Below are 25,810 nucleotides of genomic sequence, written 5' to 3' on the forward strand. Positions count from 1 at the left end.
CTCAGATTCAGACTCTCACTCCAGAGAAATCTTAGGCTCCCCTAGTCTCTCCTCCTGAAGGACACTTCCCTCCCACAGAACCCAAATGAGACTATCCCTTGGTCAAGAGAAAGCTTATTAGGAATGATTGACATAGGAACCAATTTTTCTCAAAAAAAGCAACCGGTTTTCCATACCACTTCCTCTAACATCACTGAGGATGATAAAGGAAAAATGGAGAGCAGGTCAAGTAGGAAATCTGATTCCTGTAAGGATAGCAATCACCAGGCCCAGGAATAAAGGGACCCTCACCCTCCAAGGTGGATTAGCACCTTCTGAGCACCTACTAAGTGGAAGGCAGGTGCTGTGAGGCCATACAAAGGCACAATCCATGCCCTCAAGCAGGTAAGACACCGTTGGGGAAACGGATTAATTACCTCAATTATGAAACCATGAAGTACAAGATAGAAAGAGGAAAAATTTGCCCTGAATGCATAGTGATTCACCCTGCCCAGGGAATCAAGAAAGTTTCCCAAAATATTGCAATGTTTGGCTGATACACCTTGGCTTCTATCTTATGATTGATAGAGAAGGTGTGTTGGACATAGCAGGCTGGAGGAACAACATAAGCAATACATGAAAATAAAGCAAAACTCAACTGGAATGCAGAGTCCCTTAGATGTAGGGCAGGATGTGGCAGGAAAATTCAATTGGGATCAAACTGGGAAAGGTCTTAGCTCCACATTTGGCAGTATAGGGGTCCTTCTGGAAACATGGAGCCAGAGATTATCTGCCAGGACTCCACTACAATGAAGATGGAGAGCTGCTTAAATTACGTAGAATGGAGTACAGACAGAATATTGAGAACTGACTGAACACAGAAAATTAAAAACAAAGGGTCAAAAGAAACCAATTCACCAAGATCCAACAGTTGACAGGGTTTTTTTAGATAGCCACTTAGTGCCCCCTGGTGGACAGGCAAGACTTTCCCAGCATTAAGAGCATCAAGCACTTAGCATATCAACCATTTTCTGCTAAAAAGTTAACACTGAACACTCTATCCAGTCTCTTGCTAATCAGCCTCTGCAGAAGTTTCCATACTCAGCCTTGAACACACTGTTCTAGCTGAATCTAGTTAAAGACTTCCAAATGCCTAACAAATGACAGGAGGTGGTACAGTAAGTGATCGAATACTAAATTACATGGTTGATACTGACCTGAAAATTCAGAATACAAAGCCACTGGAGAGGTGGGCTAAGGCTCCATGGACATGGAGAGCCATTTCTTTAACCTAAGATTATCCAAGAGAGCATCTAGGGCAGAGGCAATCATGAACGAAGTATCCTAGGAACCCAAGTGGATGGTACAACAGAGATTTAAGTATTTAGGACCTCTGTAAATAACGGAGAATGGATGAAGGTTTGGACGGTGTAGGGTATGATGGAGTATCCAAGGATTTTAAGACCAATCTAACATTACAAAATGCAATTATCTTCACTAACTCAACTTTTAAAAAATTTTTCTTTTGAGCCCATCTTTGGATAGAGAAGAAAGGCAACTCAGACTCTAATGTAAGAATCTAGTGCTGCTGGTGTAGATAATTCATTTGCCCATTAATTTTTTCAGGAGCACACACACAAAAAGTGCTATTACAACACTCTAATCTGGCCATCCTATTACATATTCCCAGGCTCGTTTAATTTATTTCTCAAATGCCAATCAGGGTTACATGCTTTCCAGAAAACCCATCAACCTCAACTAAACACATAATGTTCCTGCTAGTTGTAATTTTAACTCCTACTCTTTAATTTTTAAGTGGGAACTTGCCCTCCACAACACCAGCACTTCCAGAAAGAATTAACAGCCATCTGGGATCTAAGAGAGAACAGGAAGATAGATAAATAATCCATACACCCAAAAGGCCAAACATTTTTTATTTTCAAAAACAACTTTATTCATGACACATATTAAAAAAAAAAAAAAAAATTCCCACCCCCTGGAAATGAGCTAAAAAAATAAACAAAATCCACCTCCCACCTCCCTGTTCCCACTTCCTCCCATTCCCTCCAAATAAAAGGGAAAAAAAGGCAAAGAAAAACAAAACAAAACAAAAAACTGGAAAAACAAAAAATGCCCCAAAACCCCCCAAAACAAGGTAGTGCATTTCCCCAGGGGAAAGGGGAATTTACACTGGAGCCGCTGGGAGCGGAACGGAGATCTTCCGGCTACAGAAACCTGCAAAGAAAGACACTCAAAACAGAAAAAGAAACACAAAAGGAAACAAAATAGATCACCAGGCAATCTGGAGGGGCAGGGAGCCAGAAAAGAGGGGTGGGGTGGGTGGCAGACCTGGCAGGACAGGAGCAGGCAGGAGGGGACTGTGAAAGTTAGGGAGAAGATGGAGGGAAGGTAACAAGCAGAACAGTTTGGTGTCCTTCCAGAGCCCTGGGTGAAAAAACCCCTCCTACCGCCCATGCCCACCTACCCTTGAGCAGCCCCCGAAGGGTGAAGGGGGTCAGGGAAACAGGGGGAGCAGCTTGCGCAGTTGAGACGTGTCCATGGCGAATCCCCAGAGTGAATGAGCAGCCCCCTGCCCCGCTCCCTGGGCCTTCCCCTACTCCCCAAAGCAGGTCCCTCCTCAGCAGTTAGTTATGGGATTCTCCCCCCTTCCACAGTGTATCTTTTTTTTAAAAATATTTTTTTTTCCATCAAGGTCATCTTCTGTTTTTCTTTTTTTTTTTTTTTAATTCTTTTTTTTTTCCTTCTTTTCTCTTTTTTTCCTCTCTCTCCTCCTAATACACACTTTTTTTAGTAAGGGGAATACCATGATGTCGCTCTAGCCCGGCCCCTGGAAGAAAGAAGGAGAGTTAGGTGTTAACATGATCACTAAATAGTCCAATACAAGCCCCTCCCCGTGGGCCCTTGCCCCAGTTATTGTGAAGGGAAGTGGGGAAAGAAGTTTTTAATCCCACAGTCCCAGAAATAGTGACACACCTGGCAAATGGGAGGGGAAATTAACAGACTACTTCCGCCAAACAGTGGCAAATAAAGAAGTGCATCTGAGACATAGGGGCAAGAAAAAGGACTTGTTTATCCAGTTTTCAGTTCTCCAAAGTTCTTAAATTCTAGGCCCTCACCAACAGACCCTCCCTAACTCAGGGAAGCAGACAGGTAAATCTTATGAAAAGCCAAGGTCGTAATACCTAACCTGTCCATTTAAATGCAGAGATGGAAGTAAAGAAAAGCAAGGATATAGGCATCACACTAGACCCAGCAAGAATGTTTAACCTCCTGAAAGTCTGGCTAAAGAGTAAATATTTCAGTATCCTCCCACATGGCTGCTGAGGAGAATCAACTAGCCTCTGGCTTTCTTCCAAGGGAAGTTCAAACTTCAACCCTTCCCTAACTCTGGGAAAAGTAGCAAATGTCCAAGCAGTGCTCTTGCTGCTCTGAGGCCCTATTTCTTCCCGGCCTTCTGTGTAAATACCTTCACTGCCATCAACTCCAAAGGAGAAAAAAAAAAAAAAAAAAAAGCTGGGGAAAGAAGCATCTCTCAGAACAGGGTGGAGAGATCCAGCCCTTATCACCAATTCCTGCTCCAGAAAAAGATGAGACTGGCCTCCTGGCCTAGCCTGCCAACTACCTTCCTTACCCTGCACAGGCAGGAAACCAAGTCCCTGGAACCAAGGGGAGGGGGTAAAGGAGGGGAGATGAGGAGAGAAGGAAGCATACAGGGTTCACGGGAGGCGGGGGAGAGGAGCAGCCCATCTATCCTGACCTGTAGACACGACCCCGGGGCCTGCTGTTAAAACCACTGTAGAATCGAGAGCGGGAACTGTTGTAGTTGGTGGTCCGGGCACGGTATCGGGCTCGTGGAAAACCCCGGTCTGTTGTGCTGATGCCTGGTCTGTTGGTTCGTTTTGGGATCACCTGAGAGTGAGCGATGTACAACAGAAAGCCTTAGAATTAACCTAAAGAGTTTACATAGATCAGAACAGCAATGAGCATGAGGCTTACCTTGATTTGTCTTCCTCTAAATAGGGACTCATCTAAGGCCAAGGAAGTCCTCACTGACTCTTTGTCTGAGAACTCTATATATGCAAACCTGAAAAGAATAATTGTCACTTTATCTACTGTAATCTGCTTATCTGAGACTGCAAACAGAAGTCAGAGATCAAATTCAACTTGCAGGCGGGCTTTGAGTACAATGTATTCGTATTTGTCCAAAAAAATGGAAACTTTGGGAATGTGGAAATTCCCAAGCCAGGGATCAAACCTTGCACCAGTTGTGCAGTTCTTTAACCAGCTGTGCCACAAAGGAACTGCCCTCTGAACTTTCAAATAGAAGAGTTTAATCAAAATTTGCAGCTATTCTTGGATTATTTTAAAAGGATACAGAGAACCTGGGTTTCCACATGGTGGAACAAGGTGGAGCCAAGCAGAAGCTGGCCTCCCCCCATTCAGTTCAAGATCCCACCCACATGCAGCCCTCATCTTAGTTGTCTGTTGGATCTCTTAAGGCAATTAGGTGAAATCCTAATACCTATTATCATTAAAAAACAAAGACCACTTATTTTAACATCCATTTAACTTACTGCTCAATATAAAATTATGGTTAAAAGATGTCAATTTACTTCCTCACTTACCCTTTGGGATGGCCACTAAATTTGTCACAGAGTATAGTAACGCGGTTGACTGAACCACAGCCATGAAAGTGTGCTTCTAGCTCTTCTGCTGTTGCACCATAGTCCACCTGTGGGGGGGTACATCTCACAGATAATGGGCAAACTCCCATTTCAACAAGTACTGGCCAAGCCTTTGGGCTAGGCCACCTATAAACACCAAAGCAATCAACTCTATTTTCTAAGGAACTCTTTTCTTTCCAATGCCATGGCCTCTGCTAATCACCATTACCTTTCACCTCATTCCAACCCTCCCTCTACTCCTTAAATCCACCACCACCTATCCTGGAGATGATTCAAGACTCCCATTAAATAATCCCCCCCCCACAATAAGAGCTTCTCCAACCTCAATCAAGGTCCTAGTACATACATTGCCAACATAGATAGATCGGGCATCTGCCTCCATCTTCTCCTCAATGGACATGATAACTGGGCCAGCTGTGAGGGAAGGGGAAAAAAAAAAAAAAATCAGAAAAAAATCCTTTTTTTACTTGGCCAATATATGCACACCATTACCACAACCGCCACTAGCAAAGACAAAGATTTTGGTCTATTCTAGCCCCTATTCCCACTGCTTAGAACACAATAAAACAGTCTAGCATACAGTAGGTGCTCATTAAATATTTGACAAACGAAAGAAGAGATCAATACATTAAAAGAAAAAAACAAACTAAAAAAAACCACAACAGTACAGGAATTCCCTCCCAACCCCAAATCAAGTCCCTATTGAATAGCTTTGGTTGCAATGATTTGGAAAGTGAACAAAATTAAGTGGGCTGAGATTGGACGTTTCTGGATTAGAGAGGAAGCCCCCTGAAGCTGAGCAGTTCTCTTAAGACTCCTAACTAAAGGGTCTCCAACTGAGAGAACTATTGGACTTGAAGGTCAAATGCCAGCTGGCAACCTTCACAAAGGGCAGAGGAAGACTAAGAACAAAGAGCAACACATTTGTAAGAGGAACAAAGGGAGGCACAAGACTACCATCACCAAAACAGACTCGGTCTCACAAAGGTCAGAAACACACAATGGACTATGACCGAGGCACCTGCCCAATAACTGCTCAGACAAGCAGCTCCAAGGTATGGAGCATCCAATCCCATATGAACCGTGCTCCCATAACCCTTCCAATGCGAGAACCTGGGATCCGCGTGTAACCGCCAGTTACTCACCATTGCCTGGGGGTGGACTCATATTCATCTGCTTCTCTACTTCGTTCTGTAGCTCCTTTAGCTTCTCAGCTTCTTCCTCCATCTCCCTGACTCGAGCTTTGATCGCTTCCAGCTCCTACAATGAGTGGGGAGGGTATGGAGAAGAGCTTAAGAGGAACCAACGCAGGGGCTTTGCCCTGCTCTCGATCGGCGCGCGGCCCCAGCCATGCTCTGCCATTTCCCTTGCCCCACGCGAGGGTCATGATAAAAAGAAAATCAAGCTACCTTTTTTAGAACAACACTAGACACCCATTACGTCCGAATCCACCCGGCTGGGCCCCTTCTGGCGGTCGATGCTGCGTCCCCAGCCCGGCCCCAGCCACGTTATTCCCCGCCCACCCCCACCCCCCGCCCGCCTCCCGCTCGCCCGAGCTCTGGGCCTCCCGTGACCCGGCCGGCCGGTCGTCGGCCTGCTCGCTCGCCCTCCTTCCCTCACCGGGTCCTCAATGGCGCCGTCCCCCGGGTCACCCTCGACCAGTCCCGGCTCCTCCTCCTCCTCCTGGCTGCCGGGGGCTCCCGAGCCAGGCCCAGGGCCCGGAGCTCCTGGGGGGGCGCGGGGCCGGGGCGGCTCCTCTTCGGGCTCGGGCTCCGGCTCGGGCTCCAGCAGCAGCTCCTCAGGCTCCAGCTCCTCAGACTCCAAGCCGTTCCCGTAGTCCCCTGCGCCCCCCGGGGCCCCCTCCCCGGCCTCCCCACCGGCCCCGGGCACAAGATGGCGCCGCCGCCCCGGCCCGGAGCCCCGACCGCCCGCAGCCCCCGCTGCTGCTGCCGCCGCCGCCGCCGCCGCCATCGCCGCTCAGACTGGGGCCCGCCGCCCAACGATTGGAGAGCTGCGCCGGCCACGCCGAGGATTCATTAGTCAAGCAGCCTGCCCGTCACGGCGAGCTAGGAGTCCATTGGAGAATATTACTTGGCAATCAAATAAGACCCCACCCCTAAGGCGGGGGATTGCCCCAAATTCTCAAATCCCGGTAGGGGAAATCGGTCTGTCAATCAACGCACGTACCATCTCCTCTCAAGCCCTTAGGTAACAATGCCGCCACGCTGTGACGACGTTCTGGCTTCTCCCCCGCCTACGGGCGGATCCGCAAAGTATGGCGCTCCGTGATTGGCCGCTGGCTGAACGAGTGGAAAGGACCAATCTAGCGATCCCCTCGCCGGAGTGGCCCAGTCTCAAACGCCGACTGGCTCGCGAGATTCGAAGGGCTGATCCCCGTTTTGTGACAGGTGAACTTTGCCCCCAAACGAACTGCTTGGCTTCCAGCGAGGGAAACCCTAGGTCATATGACTAGTCTTTAGGGTGCCGCCATCTTGATACTGTTGGTTGCTAGTATCAAGGTTGAACTTTTGAAAGGCAGAGGTCGGAAACACGGCGGCGGTTTCTGGAAACCTGTTTCTGGGCACCAGGAATGCCCCAGTAGGTGGGATGTTGCCGGAAATGGAGGGTTCCGAATGGCGCTCTCCAGGAAGGAGCTTACCTTTCCCACTCAGGTTATTGGCACCATTATTCACTAGGTCTCCCCAAACCAGAAAGCAGGGAGGAATTCTCACTCCAGTACCAGTCACAAGTTCTGACCGTGCTGTCTTCCTACATAGGCATACTTTCCAAGCATTCTGCTTATGTCCCAGTTTCAGCCTGTTTTTCTCTTGCTTGGAATGTTTGCTACAGCTCCCTAATGTGTCCGCTTCCAGTGTCACCATTTCAATCCACACCACTACCAGACCGAGCTGGCTCCCCTTTGCTGGCCAGGTAAAGTCTTAAAATTACTTGCTGAGGCCTCAGAGACCTCAGGACCAGACTACTTGGTGTTATTTCCACAATCTTCATTCCAGCGGGTGTATCTGCACCCAGATCTGTGCCTCTACATGCAGTCAGTCCTTTTTCAAGCAGACAGCTACAAACCCCGTCTTCACCTCCCCTGCGGAAGCCTTCCACTAGCCTCCCGTCTTCTCCCTTGACAAGCGGTCCTTCCTCCGCTGTGCATTTGAGTGTTCTGTGCTGCCTTTCCTAACTAGAGTTTGCAAGAGCTTGGAGACGAGATTGGACTCTAAATTTGCACCTCCACCGTGGGGGCAACATGCCTAGAACATAGTTTTCGATGGTTGACCACAGGATGCATGGACTGAGGATCTGGGTGCCACCCTTCATCTTCAACGCTTTCCCAGCCCCCAGCCCCTCCTATAGACCCTAGAGGAATTCCACCGCACTGCTGCACTCTTGAGATACCACTGAGACCTAGCCCTGGAAGGCAGGATTGCCACAATTTAGGGGTGATGCTACTCATTTATTAAAAAGGAAGGAACGGCGGTGCTAAGTTTGCAAGAGGGATATTTATAGCCAGACCAAGCTACCGGTTTCAGAGCCAGATTCACATGAGCTCAACCAAATAGTTAACCTGGACAGGATGTGAATGGCTGGGGTAGGGGGATTTGGATGAGAAGAGATTCCTATTAGCAAACCAAAGTCAAAAGTTTCCCAGTATACTCCATTCTTCCCCACACCCTCATTTTATCACACAAATTCTTACCTCAGGAATAGGGGAACTTGGAGCAGAGTCACAGTTGCTTAAAATTTCACTGAAAATTACTTCATCAGCCATCTCAGCTTCAGTGGTCTGGGAGAACTTAGTTGAACACCGAAGATAAGCTCTAAACAATTGTGAGTTTGCTGGAAGAAAAATCTTCTCTACTGATTTTAACCAAACCAAGTCTTAGGTGTTTATTGGTACCTAATTACCTTTTTTTTTTCTTTTTTGGCCACCCTGAGGCATATAGAGTTCCTAGGCCAAGTATCAGATCTGAGCCCCGGTTTGCAGCAACACCAGACCCTGGGCCAGGATCTGAGGACCCATTGTGCCAGGCCAGGGACCCAACAGGGGTCCTGGCTCTGCAGAGTTGCTGCCAACCCTATTGTACTACAGTGGGAGCGCCTATTGGCACCTAATTTAAACTAAGAAAGCCAATTAAGGGAAATGTGATTTTTTAAAATAATGCCCTTGAACCTCGATTTTGTTGAGCACTTGATTTTGTTAACAGACACCAATCCTAGACTCCTTGTTATATTCTTATTGAATTCTCACATTATGAAGTAAGTAGTCCAAAAACCATAACCCTTTTTAGAGATGAGGAATGAAGTAACTTGCCCAAGTCAAGGAACTAATTAGAAATGAGTAGAGAATTCAAAGCCAGCTTTCAAAGCTCAGATCAAAATTACTGTAAGGTCTGTTTTAATACACAAAGATTATAGTTTGCAAGTGTTGAAATTGGGAAGACTAAATTCCAGCAATAGGCAAATGTTCAGGCAAACTATAATTATACCCAAAAATTATTATGCACCTGTTTTTTAAAAAAAAGTTTACACACAGTGTGTGATAAACTTGCAAAAATAATTTTCGGTAGGTCAAAGAATGTAAAATTGTATTTAAGTATTATTAAAATTATGTATATCTGATTTTTAAAAAAAAACCAATTTGGGTTTTGGGGCAAAAACAAAACAAAAAAAGTATGATCTTTTCTTTGGCAATATATAACAAAAGCTTTTAAAATGTTGAGATTCTGGGAGTTCCTGGTGGCCTAGTGGTTAAGGATTCAGCATTGTCACTGTGGTGGTTCAGGTTTGATCCCTGGCCCATGAATTTCCACATCCTGTGAGGGTGGCAACAAAAAAAAAAAAAAAAAGAAAGAAATAATCTGAAAACTAGACAAACATTTGAAAATAAAGATGTTTGTCAAAGTGAAAAAAATATAAATAACTTGATTGTCCCAAGTGGGCCTTTTAAGGAAAATTATTGTGCATAATATATGTCATTTTATATAATGATTATGCCTTAAAAACACTTAAAAAAATTTTTTTAATATATTTTTTCTTTTTATCACCAAACCTGTGGCATATGAAAGTTCCTGGACTAGGGATTGAATCGGAGCTACTGCTGCCAGGCTATGCCACAGCTTGCAGCAATGCCAGGTCCTTGACCCACTGGGCAAGGCCAGGGATAGAACCTGCATCCTCGTGGAGACTGTGTCTGGTTCTTAACCCACTGAGGCATAATGGGAACGCCGAATTTTTTTTTTTGGCCACACCCATGGCATTCGGAAGTTCCCGGACCGGGGATCAAACCCAGGCCACTTCAGTGACAATGCCTGATCCTTAATAAGCTGAGCCACACAAAAACTCCTGCCTTCAAACAGTTTTTAATGACAAGGAAGAATGCTAGCAATGCAATGGTAAGCAGAAGTGAAGTATACAAAACTGTATTTACAGTATGATCATAAAATATAAATATAGACAACAGATGGGAAAAATAATATACCAACATGTTAATAGTGGTTCTCTCTGGGTAGTAGGATTAGGATTGATCTTCTTTATAATTTTCTATGTTCTATGATTTTTTTCCACAATATCATATACTATTTTTATTCATGATTAATTTGTTTTTTTGGCCACAGGTATGTGAAGTTCCAGGGCCTGGGATTGTACCCATGCCACAGATGCAACCTGAGCTATACCAGTGACAATGTCAGATCCTTAACCCACTGTGCCACAAAGGAACTCCCTCCATATTATTTTTATTTAAAATTAAAAAAAAAAAAGCACTACAGGAGTTCTCCTGTGGCACAGCAGGTTAACGATTCAGTGATGTCACTGCTGTGGCATGGGTTCAATCCCTGGCCCAGGAGCTTCCACATACTGCAAGCATGTCCAAAAAATAAAAAGAACAAATAATACTTTAGGAGTTCTTAGCATGGTGCATTGGGTTAAGAATCCAACTGCAGTGGCTTGGGTCACTGCTGTGGCCCAGATTCCATCCCTGGCCCAGGAATTTCCATATGCCACAGGCATGGCCATAAAACTTAAAAAAAAAAAAAAAAAAGGCAAAAGAATATTCCAACTTCCAAACTTACTCTAATAAGTATGATTACTTTTACAAACACATTTAAAAAGATATGTGAATGGGGATCTGTAAGCTATTTCCCTATTAAGACTATAAACTGTAAAAGGCAGGGATACCTTCTTAATTATATTTGTGTTGCCATTACCTATCACTGTGTGCTCAGTAAATGTTAACTGAATGGATGATCTTCTGTAATAATCTTATATAATCTCATGCCTGTTACTGATGCATAAAGAACATCAAAGACAAGTTTTCCTCTGAGAATGAATTTTTTAAAAATTGGTATGTAATGATATAATATTCACCTATTATATTTTTCCTTCAGTAATAACCTATCACTGGAGTTTTTTGGAAAAACTGAAATTCAGTGATGTCGTGCCCTAGAAGAAGGAAAAATGTGATAACAAAAGTGACTGCTCAGTTGAGCTAAGGAGAATTAAATCAATAAAAATGGATGAGGGCATGTCCAGTTCTGTCCAGAAGGGAAAAGGTTTCTTTTCTTTTCCCTTTTTTTTTTCTGTCTTTTTAGGGCCACAGCTGCAGTATATGGAGGTTCCCAGGCTAGAGATCCAATCAGAGCTGTCGCTGCCAGCCTACGCCAGAGCCACAGCAACGCCAGATCCAAGCCACGCCTGCGACCTATACCACAGCTCATGGCAAGGCCAGATCCTTAACCCACTTGAGTGAGGCCAGGGATTGAACCTACGTCCTCATGGATACTAGTAAATTTGTTTCTGCTGAGCCACAACGGGAACTCCAGGAAAAGTTTTCTCATTAAATAACATAAATACTTTGCTTCCTGGTAGTTTAACCTGTTTGCTTTTTTAATGAGCTACTAGAAAATGTAAAACTACATGTATGGCTTGCATTATATTTCTCCTGGACAGTGTCAATACAGAACCTTGGAGTCATGATTACTTACTTACCTCTATTTTGGAGTCAACTAATTTTCTAATGCAGAGTCTGGCCCGGCCCACCTTCACTCCCTAGGTCCAACTTTGCACGGAAGTGAGGTGGCCATTTAAATGAGAAGGAGCCTCTGTTGGACTACTTAATTTCCATTCTGCTTGGTTCACTTTTAGAACACTTTGTACCTGAAAAATTTGTTTTAATATACTGTACCAGAATCCTTATCAAGAATCAGAAAATACTAATAGCAGAAAGAATAAAATCACCCATAAAATCCACCACCCAGAGATAATCACTAATATTTTGGCTTATACCCTTCCCCAAACTTTTAACACACAAATAAGTATAAAGATATATGTATAAAGTGTGTGTGTGTATACATATTTTTTATCAAAATGGGATCATACTGTATGTATTCTAATCTATTTTCTTTTTTGCCTAATAAGATAAACATTTTTCTATATGAATAAAAATATTTTTCCAACTTCATTTTTTTATAACTTCACTCAGAAGTTACCTTAAAAGTGAGGCCTTCCCTGATCACTCTATTTAACATTGAAACCTAATACACACATTCCCAATCCTGCCCTAGTGAATTATTTTTCTCCATAGCATTGTCACCTAATGTGAAATGTTATGTTAATGAATGTTGTGAAATTTATTTATTTGTGTAGGTAGGTAGTTAGCTTTTGTTTGTCTCCATTATTAGAATATAAGTAACATGAGGGCAGAAATTTGTGCCTATTTGTTCACTTCTCTATCTCAGTGCCTAGAATTGTGCTTGGCACACAGATGCTCGAATGTTTGCTCAATGAATGAATGATTGAGTGGACAAAAGAGCTATATAGCATTTGATTATATTATGTTTTTTTGGAGTTTTTGGTTTTTTGGTTTTTTTTTGCTTCTTAGGGCCATACCCAAGGCATGTGGAGGTTCCCAGGCTAGGGGTCTAATCAGAGCTACAGCTGCCGGCCTACACCACAGCCACAGCAACACGGGATCTGAACCATGTCTGCGACCTACACCACAGCTCACGGCAACGCCAGATAACAACTGATCGAGGCCAGGGAATCAAACCTGCAACCTCATGGTTACTAGTCGGATTCATTTCTGCTGTGCCACAATAGGAACTCCCTTTTTGGTTGATTTTTTTTTCAAACCCTCGCCACAACCGTAACCAGAGCCACAGCCAGATCCTTAACTTGCTGAGCCAGAAGGGGACTCCTGAGTTTTAAAATATTATCAATTTTTTTTTCTTTTTGCCATTTCTTGGGCCGCTCTCATGGCATATGGAGGTTCCCAGGCTAGGGGTCCAGTTGGAGGTGTAGCCACCAGCCTACCCCAGAGCCACATCAACTCGGGTTCTGAGCCATGTCTGCGACCTACACCACAGCTCATGGCAACGCCGGATCCCTAACCCACTGAGCAAGGCCAGGGATTAAACCTGCAACCTCATGGTTCCTAGTTGGATTTGTTAACCACTGTGACACGATGGGAACTCCTAATTTTTTTATATCTCATCTGTATCCACAAAAGCATTTTTTTTTTGTCTATTTTTGCTATTTCTTGGGCCGCTTCCGCGGCATATGGAGGTTCCCAGGCTAGGGGTCTAATCGGAGCTGTAGCTAGGGGTCTAATCGGAGCTGTAGCCACCAGCCTACGCCAGGGCCACAGCAACGCGGGATCCGAGCTGCGTCTGCGACCTACACCACAGCTCACGGCAACGCCAGATCGTTAACCCACTGAGCAAGGGCAGGGACCGAACCCGCAACCTCATGGTTCCTAGTCGGATTCGTTAACCACTGTGCCACGACGGGAACTCCACACAAAAGCAGTTTTTAAAGTTGTCAAGGGATACTCTCAACTAAAAGCACAGAATATCTATGATACATCCACTTGCTAGAAAGTATAACTAAATATTGCCCAATTTTGATCAAATGTGTCATCTGAATTATGCTAGAAATGTGCACATTTTATTAAATTTTGCAAAGAACTAAAAAAAAGTGTCTTTCCAGTTTCCAGTGTTATCTGGAAAAATAACATTCAAAGAGAACTGTCTGAAGGGTAAACAATCCATGTGTCCATTTAGATAGACTGAAATTTAGCCCTATTTTAAGCTATGCCATCATAGAACATACTTGGGCTAAATTGTGATGCGCCTCATACTAAATCCTGATTTGATGTTTCTACAAGAAACAGTAGTGTAAAACTCAACATCATATTTGCTGTCAGGTGTTGCAGAGGGTTGTGTCCACTATATTCCTCAGTATCTTCTCAGAAGAGCCACAAAACTCTTTGCTCATCTCTTTTTGGCTTTGTCCAAGGTATGTGGAATACCTCAGGCCAGAGATTGAACCCATACCACAGAGGCAACAATGCTGGATCCTTAACCTGCTGTGCCATCAGGAATTTCCCTCTTTGCCCATCTTGAAGACTGATAGGCTTTTATAAATCCTAAGAGGGATGTGAATCGTGTTTTCCAATTTGCTTTAGATGCTAAGAAGCTCAGAATTGAATTCATAGCCTACCTTTAGTATTTGGGAATAATGCTTATAGAATGCTTTTCTATATTAATTTTCCTTTTGCTGTCATTTTCTTGTAATATTTCAACTTTTCCTTTACCCTTACTTTAAAAATCTACATTTTCCTATTGTTTTGTCTTATGTATTATAGTAAGATGTTGCAGATGATTTTTTTTTTTGTCTTTTTAGGGCCACATCTCTGGCATATGGAAGTTCCCAGGTTAGGGGTCTATTTGGAGCTGCAGCTGCCAGCCTATGACACAGCCACAGCAATGCAGGATCCAAGCCACATCTGCAACCTACACCACAGCTCAAGGCAATGCCAGATCCTTAACCCACTGAGCAAGGCCAGGGATCGAACTCGCATCCTCATGGATCCTAGTCGGGTTCGTTAACCGCTGAGCCATGACGGAAACTCCGCAAATGCTTTTTGGAACCAGGCAAACTGTAAACCAAACTGCACTAGTGATAAATGCACTATCTATGATAGCCTGATAATATTAACTATTAAGAGCATATAATTCCCAGAGTTCCCATCATGGCTCAGCAGAAACGAATCCAACTAGTAACCATGAGGATGTGGGTTCGATCCCTGGCCTTGCTTAGTGGGTTAAGGATCCAGTGTTGCTGTGAGCTGTGGTGTAGGTCACAGACATGGCTCAGATCTGGTGTTGCTGTGGCTGTGGTAGAGGCCAGCAGCTACAATTCCCATTCGACCCCTTGCCTGGGAACTTCCATATGCCAGAGGTGTGGCCCTAAAAAAAAGCAAAAAAAAAAAGAGTATCTAATTCCCTTTTCCTTTCCTTAAAGCCATGTTCACCAAGCCACTCTCTGAATGTAATATGGCTTGTCCCATAGATTTTTCTATATAGAGAGAATAGAAATGCAACACTAGATTCCTCTAAGCAGTCTATTTCTCACTACAATTTAACGCATAAACCCAATACCATTTTATTGCATTGGATTATAGAAAGACTAGAAATTCCCACTTGTAATTTAAAATTTAGATCACCACTCCTGTCAGACATCACTTTGATACAGTCCTAGACTAGAAGTACAGGGTGATGGGCTGAATAGTTTCTATAGATCCCATTCAATTTGGCAGTTTGCGTTAAAATGGCTGAAACCAGGAGTTCTTTGGTGCAGTGGGTTAAGGATCTGGCATTGTCACTGCAGTGGCTCAAGTCACTGCTGTGGCACAGGTTCAATCCCTGGCCCTCAAACCTCTGCATGCCTGTGGGCACCATCAAAAAAAAGTAGCTGAAAACAAATGTCTCAAGGGACCAGGAAAATAAGCAGGAGTTTCATTTTTGTCAGACTTATTTTACCTCTGAAGTAGGCAGCAGGATATTGAGGATAAAATGCTTATTATATCATATACTTCTGATTAGAAGCTGAACCACAACTGGGGCCTTGATTACCATCACAAAGATTTTTGGTAGGTTTTTCTTTGTTTTGGTTTGGTTTTTGTTGTGGCCATCCCAAAGTACCACATACACGCATCTCAAGGCTTGGGTTGGCACAGATGGATTCTTGGCTTCAGACATTTGTCTGGGGTAGGGAAACAAACAACTCTGATTTTCTTTTCTTTTCTTTTAGTTTTTACCTCAATGCTTTACCAAATCCTTATTAATCTAATTCTTGGCCTTAACAAAGTCATGATGAAATGATTAGATCAAGAAATGTCCTGACCCCAGCCTATATAGTATAGAAGTCACAAACCCTGCTCAGTCCTTCTCATTAAACTTCTGGGCTTTATTTATTTATTTTTAATACGACCATTACATATTACACAAAAATAAAAGTCAAATGAACTTGGTATTTATAAATTATTAAATAAAAATACAGGAATATATATTTATATTTATAGAGCTTTTTCTTTTCTTCTAAACTAACCAAATCTGTTCTTCCGCCGCTTTATGATTTAAAAAAGTAAAATAGTGTATGCCCTAGAATAAGTGGGGAGTGGGATTAATAAGTGCAGGACCTAGTTGCCCTACTTCTGCTCCTTCCTTGGCCTAAATAAAGTCCCTATTTGTCCCTTTGGGTTCTGGACAGCAAGAAACACCCTCTCCACCTATTTAATCTCTGAAAAATGGCAATAAGATTTATTTCCCTTACTTTTTAAAAAGTGAAATTGATTTAAAAATTGGGAGCCATACTCAGCCTTTGTGGCCAAGAGCTAATCCCAAGGAACTATATGGCTCTAGAAGAGAGTCGCTAGTTTTCCCTGACAAAGAGTCTCTGGGGTTTCCACTGCCCATCAAGCTAAGAAGGGCAGGACAGATCAAAACTGCCCACTGTGGTCCCATCCAAGCTATGCTTCTGGGAATCCAGACCAAGCCCTTCACCCTCTCAGAAAACAGCCTCTTCCATCCAGGTGTGAAGGCCTCAGAGCAGGGCTTTCCGATAACCTGACCACGGTCCCTGTACCCCTGTTTGCGGAAGGCTCCCAGGAGAGCTGTCGGGGCCGGGTGTCCTGTGGTAAAGGGAAGGGGAAGAGTCTGCCCCAAACCTGGGGCAGCACAGGCTCCAATTTGGAGCTGATGGTCTAGTCAGTGGCTTTCCAACTTTTTTTTTCAGCAGCAAACCCCTTAATGCAAATAAAATCTTACCCTGAACCCCGATATATAAGACAGCTATAGGGGAGTTGTTCTGTTTGAGAGCAAATGGCCTAGGTCAGCGCCTCCCCCCTCCCCTTCACCTCCCCCAAGGACTCCTGAGGCAACCCCTAGGAAATTTCAGGGCTCTGCCAAGCAGTTGGAAAACCACTGGCCTAGTTTGTCCTGAGCAAGTCAGAGACCCCCCCACCCCAACTGCCTGCCACAGACCGGCTCTGAGTGCCTGGTACCAGCATACCCACGACAGACCAAGTGGCTATGCAGTCCACCACATCCCCTATAAATACCATTTAAAAGTGCAGCCCTCTCTCAAAAGCAAAGGTCTGAGCTAAACACCTGAGGCCAATTTTGGTCCCACATTCTAGTGAGTACAACTATGTTGCCACATTCTGGGACCAAGTGAAAATCTCCAAGAGTCAACCATGGTCTAGCTAAGCTGGTCAGTGCTCAGGATCAAGGGCAGGGTTCTTGAGCACTGCATCAGAAGAAGTCAGCATTGAAGAGCAGCAATTTTAGCACCTTGGAAAGTGCAGCGGTGATGTCTGGCTCAGGGCATGCAGCTGGAGTGAAATCATGTCTTTCTCGAAAGTAAAAGCCGTCATCCAAATCTGTTCTAGAGGACTGTGAGCTCTAAAGTTAACATCCTCAGACTCTGAGGTGCAAACAAGTAACACCCATGCAAACAGCATGGCTTCCAAGAAAACACCAATGCTTCTAGGTCATGGGAGGTACTGTGGAATCCAGACACCTGGCCCTTGATAAAGCAGCACCAAAGCCCACCACATGGAATAGGCCAGTCACAGAGTGCATGTCACCCTCACACCCACAGTTCAGAGCTGGAATGTTTCTCTGAAAGCATCAACAGTCTCACCGAGACACAGTGCAGGACCCAGACTGTATTCCAGATCTGACTTAGGTCCACACACTCAAAAAGAAAATTAGTTAGAGCCCCAATTTAGAGTTTAAGTGTGGATACAGAAGGTCCCAGAGATAGGGAACACTTTAGGCACCAGTGTGCCCCAAGGGGAGAGGAGGGCAACAGGCAGCTCCAGCTCCCGAAGCCTCCACCCACCGCGGGCTCCGCAGCCCTGCCTTTCTGTCAGAGCCCAGGAGGCAGCAGCAAGTGCACAATGCACAAGGAAGGGGGATAATGAAGGAACAAGGCCAGCTACAGAACCGCTCTTCTCTCCAAAGCCCTGCTGACAACCTTTTGCAGAAAAGTAGCCAAAGCCCTCATTCTGGGTACAGTGTTTCTCCCTCAGCCTTGAGGCAGCAGGATAAGGGGGTGGGGGTGGGGGTGGGGGGGAGGGACAGAGAGCTGCACACCTTGTTCTTGCCACCGCAAGAGGGAATGTTTTCTCCTAGAGGAGTCCCACCACCACCAGATTAGACAAGCAGCCCAGCATGCACACGAGCACGCGTGCACATGCACACTTGTGTCCCCAGCGCCCACGGTCACAGCCACCTCTCCCTATCCCCTGAAAACCTCAAGCTCCCATGCCAAAGGGATGTGCCCTCAGTGTTTTCCCCAAATCTCGCTCATTCAGTGGAAATCGCCAACCCCTTAAGCAAGTCCACCTGCCTCGGGGCTGCAAATCAAGCTCCAGGTAGTTTTCTGTACCTACACCTATAGGCATGATCCCTCCCACCTCCCCCCCGACCCTGGAATGACTCCATCTCCTGGCCCCCAGACTTTCCAAATACATTCCACAATGTCTCCAGCTCACTCTCTCAACCGCCTGCCTGGCATGCTCCGCTCCCTCACACGCTACCCTGCCCCTTCCCATCCCCGTTCCATGCCCCTCCATACCCCCCGCTTCTTCCAAGGGCATTCCTCTGCTCTGTTCCTGCTCTCCTGTCCCCCAGCCACACCTAGCCCCACCTGGCCCTGGACTTTCTCACTTGCTAGCAAAAAAGGCCCCTACAGTTACCAGGGCCCCCAGTGCCACGGCCCCCGTCAGCACTGTCCTCACTGAGGCCCAGTTCCCCTCCCGCAGACGCCGCGCCTCCTCCAGGGCCCCGTCCCCGTATAGAGCTGTGAACTCCGCCTGTGGGAGAGAAGGGAAGTAGGAGAGAAAGGAGAAAGGGATATCAGGAGAGGAAAGAGTGGAGAAAAGAGGAGAGGAAGAGTTCCAGTTCCATTCACTGCAAGCACTACCCCACCCCTAGCTCCTCTCCAGCCAAAGCTCTACTGGCTGCCAGCCCCTCTGATCCCCCATGAGCGCCTGGCTCATTTGTCCTTCTCTACCTCAAGCTAATCCCATCCTTTCCCTGGCCAAAAACTCTGCTCAGAACGGGCCTCCTTTGCCAAGGCTCGCCTGACCACCACCCATCCCTGATCCCTGACCCCCCTCCCCCCATGCCATACACTCAGGTATAAAAGGTTCCTGACAGTTGGATGCCTTTTCCCTGCAGGCACTACCTGGCTACTGGGTATTCTGTACTCTGCTTTGGACCCTGAGCCCACCCAGTGATGACTGCATGGCAGCCCTGGAGGGCAGAGTCCAATGATGCCCGAAGGGCATTCCATTCCACCCAAATAGGGAGACTCAGACCTCACATCTCATTCTCAGCACGGCTGCCCCCAGCTCCAGCCAGAGCCCCCATCTTCTCCCTGGAGACCAGCTTTTTGGAGGGATGTGCAGAACAGCAATTGAGAAGCTTCTTACCCAGCCCCCACTGCTGTGGATCCAGTCGGCCAGCCGTGTCTCCAGGTAGGTCACCATCCACTCCTGCACTTGTCCCACGAGTGGCTCCATCTCCTTATTGACACTCTCAGCACACAGCGCAGCTCCGAAGACAAAGAAGGCCACAAGGCGGCCCCAGTTGGGGCCCCCTTGGAAGAGTTCATCAGAGACCTGGGTGAAGCGCTGCTGGGCCGAGCCCGGGGTCACATGCAACTGAGCTGCCAAATCTGAGAAGGTGCGCCGGAAGCGGGTCTCGAACTCATCTCCAGCTGCCCGCATGGCTTGGTGCAGCGGGTCAGCTGCTGGGCCCTCCCCGGGGCCAGCTCCACAGACATAACCCTTCTGCCTCAGCTTATAGCCCACAAAGTCTGCCACTAGAGCCCGTGTGTCTGGGGCTGAGGCCGGGGTCGCCATCCGGGCGGCTGTCAGAGTCAAACACAAAAGACACTGGCATGATTATAGGGTCAGAGACTCAGAAGGGGGCATTTCAGGTTTGGCCAGCCCAGTGAGACAGGGAGAGGGCAGGGAGGAAATCTCAGAGACCACTGGCCTGGGAGGGGTAAGAACAAGGAAATTAAGCCATGGTGAGGGGTCAGGGCATGAGGGCCTGGCCCTTAAAACTCATAATATGCCAAATTAAAGGTAAAACAAGTAAATTTCATTATTAAAATACTTTTTTAGATTCTTTCCATAAGAAGACGACAGCAGGGCTGTGACATCCCTACAAGCCCCCTCTCCACGGTATACACCTTTTTGGCTAGAGGAGGGGGCTTAGGGCCTCCCCAGAGGCCTGATGTGAAGATGCTGACAGAGGCACAAGATGGGGGAGGAGACAGGGCTGAAGGGAAAGGAGGAGAAGCCAAGGGTTGCCCAGGACAGAGAAGGAAGGGGACACTCACCCAGCCTGGATGGCAGCTCTTAGGACCCAGCGCTGGTGGCAAGGAGCCCCCAGCTGGGGCCTTTCATCCTCTTGCCCAGCGTGGAGCCCTGGGAAGGGGAGGGGGAGATCAGAGCTAGATGGGAAAGACCAGGGATCAGGGTCCGGGCTGAGAAGGGCTGGGGTTGCAGCTCCCGGGACAAGGGCCCTGCCCCCAACGCTCTACCAGCTGTGTGGCCGAATCCATGTTTAATGACTGTCCTCCCGGGAAACCCAGGGCCAAGGGCTTCCTGCCGACACCATCTCTACTCCTGGCTCCCCCCGAGTGCAGCCCAAAGGCCCAGCTCCTCCCTCACCCCCACCCTCAGCCAGTCTGCAACCCCGCCTGCCTGCCAGGTTAAGGATCTCACGGGTCAGGCCGCTGCCGGGATCCGGGCCGTTTCCTGGTGCAGGAGCTAGGAGGGAGGGAGAGAGGGAGGAAGGGAGGGAAGGAAGGAGGGAGGAGAAAGGGGGGGCGGGAGGGAGGGCCCGGCGCCGGGTGATGATGGGGCCCAGAGATGCGTCCAGAGAGAGGGGCGGGGCTGGGACGCAGGCTTGGGAAAGGCCACCACTCAGGAAGAAAGCGGGTGGCTGGAGACTGAGAAGCACAGGCCAGGAGGTCATTGAGGGCCTGGGCAGGGCTCCTGAGCCTGGAGGCTACTCAGAGAAGCCAGCTGGGCCTCAAGAAACCTCAGAGCAAATTCAGCATTTCCAGGTCTCTGATGTTCCATGCACTTGTTGAACTTCTCCAGCCCCGAAGCAGCGGGCCAGAAAAGAGGATCAGCTCCCATTCCAATGGGAACTAACTGCCTGCCAGGTGTCTCACCCTGTGGGCCTGGCAGATGTGATACAGATATCAAACACCTCACTTCTTCTTTTCTCCAGGAACTTTAACCCAGTTGTCTCTCTGTGCGTTGGGGCTTTAGCCAGGCACCAAGGAGCCAGGTCTTGGATCGCAGGCAGTTTCTGCAGGTAACTTTTCTTCATTTTCTCTCTTTTTTTTTTTTTTTTTGTAATCAGATCTTCTGTTTAATTCTTTCTACTCAGCACATGAACTTATTTTCTCTCTTTTTTTGGGGGGCGGGGGTGTGTGTGCTGTGCCCCTGGCACGTGGAAGTTCCTGGGGCCCAGGATTGAACCTGTGCCACATCAGCACCCCAAGCCATTGCAGTGACAGTGCTGGACCCTTAACCCACTGCAGCCACAAAAGAACGCCACATGAATATGTTCTATGAAAAAGTCATACAGTATAGAAATATGGAGAAAAAAATACAAGTCCTCAATCTTCCTCCCTCTGCCTTTTCCACAATTCCCATTCCCTTCCTGGAGGCTGCCCGTGTCAAAACTGATATTTATCCTTTCAGGTTACGTAAATATATATATGCACCTATATGAATGTCTATTATTTAAATATGGCAGTATGTTGGAGTTCCCATCATGGCTCAGTGGTTAACGAGGAACCACGAGGTTGCAGGTTCGATCCCTGGCCTTGTTCAGTGGGTTGGGGATCCGCCGTTGCCGTGGGCCGTGGTGAAGGTTGCAGACGCGGCTCAGATCTGGTGTTGCTGTGGTTCTGGTGTAGGCCAGCAGCTACAGCTCTGATTGGACCCCTAGCCTGGGAACCTCCACATGCCGTGGGAGCTGCCCCAGAAATGGCAAAAAGACAAAAAAAATTTTTTTAAATAAAAAAATAAATATGGCAGTATGTTTAGACGGGGTGCAAGCCATGTGACCATCGATCTGCATGAGGGCACACTCAGGTGTTCTGACTGGAGCCCACCATCTCTTAACTGGCACTTCCTTCAACTCCATCTGGAGGACTCTCTAACCAAAGGCCCAGAAGAAGTAACCTAATTCTCCTTTCCTGCTGGTTCCCTTTATTTCTATCCCAGTCCAAGCCTTGGTATTCCCACCTGCCCCTACAGTAACTAGAGAAGAAAGATCTTTTCTTTTTTTCTTTGTCTTTTTTCCATTTCTTGGGCCGCTCCCGCGGCATATGGAGGCTCCCAGGCTAGGGGTCGAATAGGAGCTGTAGCCACTGGCCTACGCCAGAGCCACAGCAACACGGGATCCATGCCGCATCTGCAACCTACATCACAGCTCACAGCAACGCCGGATCCTTAACCCACTGAGTGAGGCCAGGGATTGAACCCACAACCTCATGGTTCCTAGTCGGATTCGTTAACCACTGCACCACGACGGGAACGCCTCAACCTAATTCTGATTTGAAAGTTTGTCTTAACTTTAACATTGTATTGCTTCAGGAGTTCCCGTCGTGGCGCAGTGGTTAACGAATCCGACCAGGAACCATGAGGTTGCGGGTTCGGTCCCTGCCCTTGCTCAGTGGGTTAACGATCTGGTGTTGCCGTGAGCTGTGGTGTAGGTTGCAGACGCAGCTCGGATCCCACGTTGCTGTGGCTCTGGCGTAGGCTGGTGGCTACATCTCCGATTCAACCCCTAGCCTGGGAACCTCCATATGCCGTGGGAGCGGCCCAAAGAAATAGCAAAAAGACAAAAAACAAAACAAACAAACAAACAAAAAAACACATTGTATTGCTTCAGAGTCCCTCTTTGCTTCAGGTAATCAATGTTGTTATCAAGTCATTTACAAGGCCAAACTCAGTTCTCCGCCATTTATTTATAAGCTCAGTGACAGCAGGCACTGAATTTTATTTACTTATAGGTTCCCATAGCCTAATAGACCCTCAAAATGTTGATTGAATGAGTCAGTCAATATCTCTGGTTAGTTATTGAGCAGGCCCAGTCAGACATTTGATCACTGCAGTAGCTGTTTAAGAAACAAAGACTGCTGGACCAGAGTTCCTGTTGTGGTTCATCGGGTTAAGAACCTGATTAGCATCTATGAAGATGTGGGTTTGATCCTTGCCCTTTCTCAGTGGGTTAAGGATCTGGTGTTACCTTGAGCTGCAGCGTTTACAGATGCAGCTCGGATCTGGTGTTGCTGTGGCTGTGGTGTAGGCTGGCAGCTGCAGCTCTGATTCGATCCCTAACCTAGGAACTTCCATATGCAGCAGGTGTGGCCCTAAAAAAAAAAAAAAAAGACTGCTGGACCAACAAATTATACCAGGTCCAAAGCTGTGTATCTTAAGGATCTTTTCAAAACAATAATAACAGAGCAAAGAAATGGCAGTTCAAACTGTAGACAAGGCAACAGAGAACTTTTCCTAAAAACGTCAGGCTGTACAGGCTGACAATGAACCTTACCTATTTATGTGAATGGCATATTTTAGCAGAGCAAGGAAGACAGTTTTAAATTGCTTGGCTGTAATACAAATTAGTATAACATTATTTTACACCCTAAAATATGAAAAGAATGTCTGTGGATTATATGCATATGTGTAAAATAAGAAAATAAAACTCAATCACTTTAAAAATGAGTCCTGGCTAAGTAGCGTTGTTATGGTTAATACTGGAGTTAAAATGCAAGCGGGAATGAATAGTACAATAATGAGATCTTGTATGTCTTACTGTTTATTTCCAACTTAGTCACCTGTGATTTTACAGTTAAAGTCTCTTGCTGCTTTTTCTTTTTTTTTTGGCTGCACCATGCATGCATAAGTTCCGAAGTCATAGATCAAACCTATGCTACAGCAGTGACCCAAGCCACAGCAGTGACAACGCTGGATCCTTAACTGGGGAAGTCCCAATGCTTTAAATTTAGATTCTATTTTTTCTCTTAAGATTCCCCATTTCAGGAGTTCCTGATGTGGCTCAGAGGTAACGAACCCGGCTAGTATCCATGAGGACATGGGTTCAATCCCTGGCCTCGCTCAGTGGGTTAAGGATCCAGCATTGCCATGAGCTGTGGTGTAGGTTGCAGACATGGCTCGAATCTGGTGTGGCTGTGGCTGTGGCTGTGGCCGGCAGCAGCTACAGCTCTGATTGGACCCCTAGCCTGGGAAACCCTAGCCTATGCCACAGGTGCAGACATTTAAAAAAAAAAAAAAAAGGAGTTCCCGTCGTGGCGCAGTGGTTAACGAATCCGACTAGGAACCATGAGGTTGCGGGTTCGGTCCCTGCCCTTGCTCAGTGGGTTAACGATCCGGCGTTGCCATGAGCTGTGGTGTAGGTTGCAGATGCGGCTCGGATCCCGCGTTGCTGTGGCTCTGGCGTAGGCTGGCAGCTACAGCTCCGATTCAACCCCTAGCCTGGGAACCTCCATATGCCGCGGGAGTGGCCCAAGAAATAGCAAAAAGCAAAAAAATAAAAAAATTTAAAAATTCCCCATTTCAATGCTCTAAGAATGTTAAATATTACCATGATTTTTTTTTTCTTTTTAGGGCTGCATCTGAGGCATATGAAAGTTCCCAGGCTAGGGACAGAGCTGCAGTTGCTGGCCTTCGCCATAGCCACAGCAATGCCAGGTCCGAGCCACATCCAGGACCTACACCTCAGCTAGTAGCAACACTGGATCCTTAACCCACTAAGCAAAGCCAGGGATCAAACCTGCATCCTTATAGGCACTCTGTTGGATTCTTAACCCCCTGAGCCACAACCAGAACTCCTACCATGAAATTTTTTAATCTACTTATAATTAAGTGAATAAAAGATAAACTCTAGAGCCAGATGGCTGAGGTTCTAATTTCAGCTCCTCAATTTTTTTTTTTTAAAGCAAATGCTAGAGCCTTATTTATTTATTTATTTTTGTCTTTTGTCCTTTTTAGGGCCGCACACACGGCATATGGAGGTTCCCAGGCTAGGGGTCTAATTGGAGCTATAGCCACCAGCCTACGACAGAGCCACAGCAACACAGGATCCGAGCTGCATCTGTGACCTACACCACAGCTCATGGCAATGCCAAATCCTTAACCCACTGAGCAAGGTCAGGGATTGAACCTGCAACCTCATGGTTCCTAGTTGTATTCATTTCCTCTGCGCCACCACGGGAACTCCAGCTCCTCAAATGTTAACTTATGTGACCCTGGGCAAGACTCCTACCTCCTCTCTCCCTCAATTTTCTCATCCATAAAATAGCATAATAATACTCCCTACTCTTATGATGGCTCTATTATATGAGTTGGTATTTGTAAAACAACTGTACCTAGTACATTGTAAGTGTTATATAAGATCAGCAGGGAAGTTGGGAAAAAAAAAACTAAAGAAAACTTTTTTTTTTAACTAATATAGAAAAAAATGGAGCAAAAAGGCAGCTTTGTGCCCTTCTTGGAGCTCCTACTTGAACTGAAACCCCACAGCCTCAACTCCAAGAGAGATACATGATGATTCATTCAGTTATTTGAGGGCCTACTGCTTGGCCTACTGACCAAGAATCACACACAGCCTCTTCCTCAAAAGGTTTACAGTCAGGTTAGAAATCAGAACTCTAATCCACTTTTTTTCCTTTTTTAGGGCCACACCCACGGCAAATAGAGGTTC

At 46.4% G+C, this 25,810-nt stretch overlaps 1 protein-coding gene across 4 annotated transcripts; it reads right to left on the bottom strand.

The window, feature by feature from the left end:
* Nucleotides 1-1,655: 1,655 nt before the first annotated feature.
* On the bottom strand, nucleotides 1,656-20,876 carry LOC125135123 (polyadenylate-binding protein 2). Of its 4 annotated transcripts, none has more exons than XM_047794849.1 (7): nucleotides 6,306-6,837; nucleotides 5,831-5,945; nucleotides 5,032-5,099; nucleotides 4,626-4,732; nucleotides 3,997-4,084; nucleotides 3,758-3,909; nucleotides 1,656-2,827 (listed from the first exon to the last, which is right to left on the bottom strand). In XM_047794849.1, the coding sequence occupies exons 1-7, from the start codon at nucleotides 6,654-6,656 to the stop codon at nucleotides 2,788-2,790; spliced, it is 921 nt and encodes a 306-aa protein (XP_047650805.1). In that variant the 5' UTR covers nucleotides 6,657-6,837; the 3' UTR covers nucleotides 1,656-2,787. The 4 variants fall into 4 exon arrangements, with proteins under 4 accessions (XP_047650805.1, XP_047650808.1, XP_047650806.1 ...); XM_047794852.1 differs by lacking the exon at nucleotides 6,306-6,837 and adding an exon at nucleotides 6,095-6,182; XM_047794850.1 differs by lacking the exons at nucleotides 1,656-2,827; nucleotides 3,758-3,909; nucleotides 3,997-4,084; ... (2 more) ...; nucleotides 5,831-5,945; nucleotides 6,306-6,837 and adding exons at nucleotides 15,917-18,858; nucleotides 19,480-19,919; nucleotides 20,397-20,484; nucleotides 20,785-20,876.
* Nucleotides 20,877-25,810: the final 4,934 nt, after the last annotated feature.

This window comes from Phacochoerus africanus, chromosome 9 (genome assembly GCF_016906955.1).
Source record: "Phacochoerus africanus isolate WHEZ1 chromosome 9, ROS_Pafr_v1, whole genome shotgun sequence".
Classification (NCBI taxonomy): Eukaryota; Metazoa; Chordata; class Mammalia; order Artiodactyla; family Suidae; genus Phacochoerus; species Phacochoerus africanus.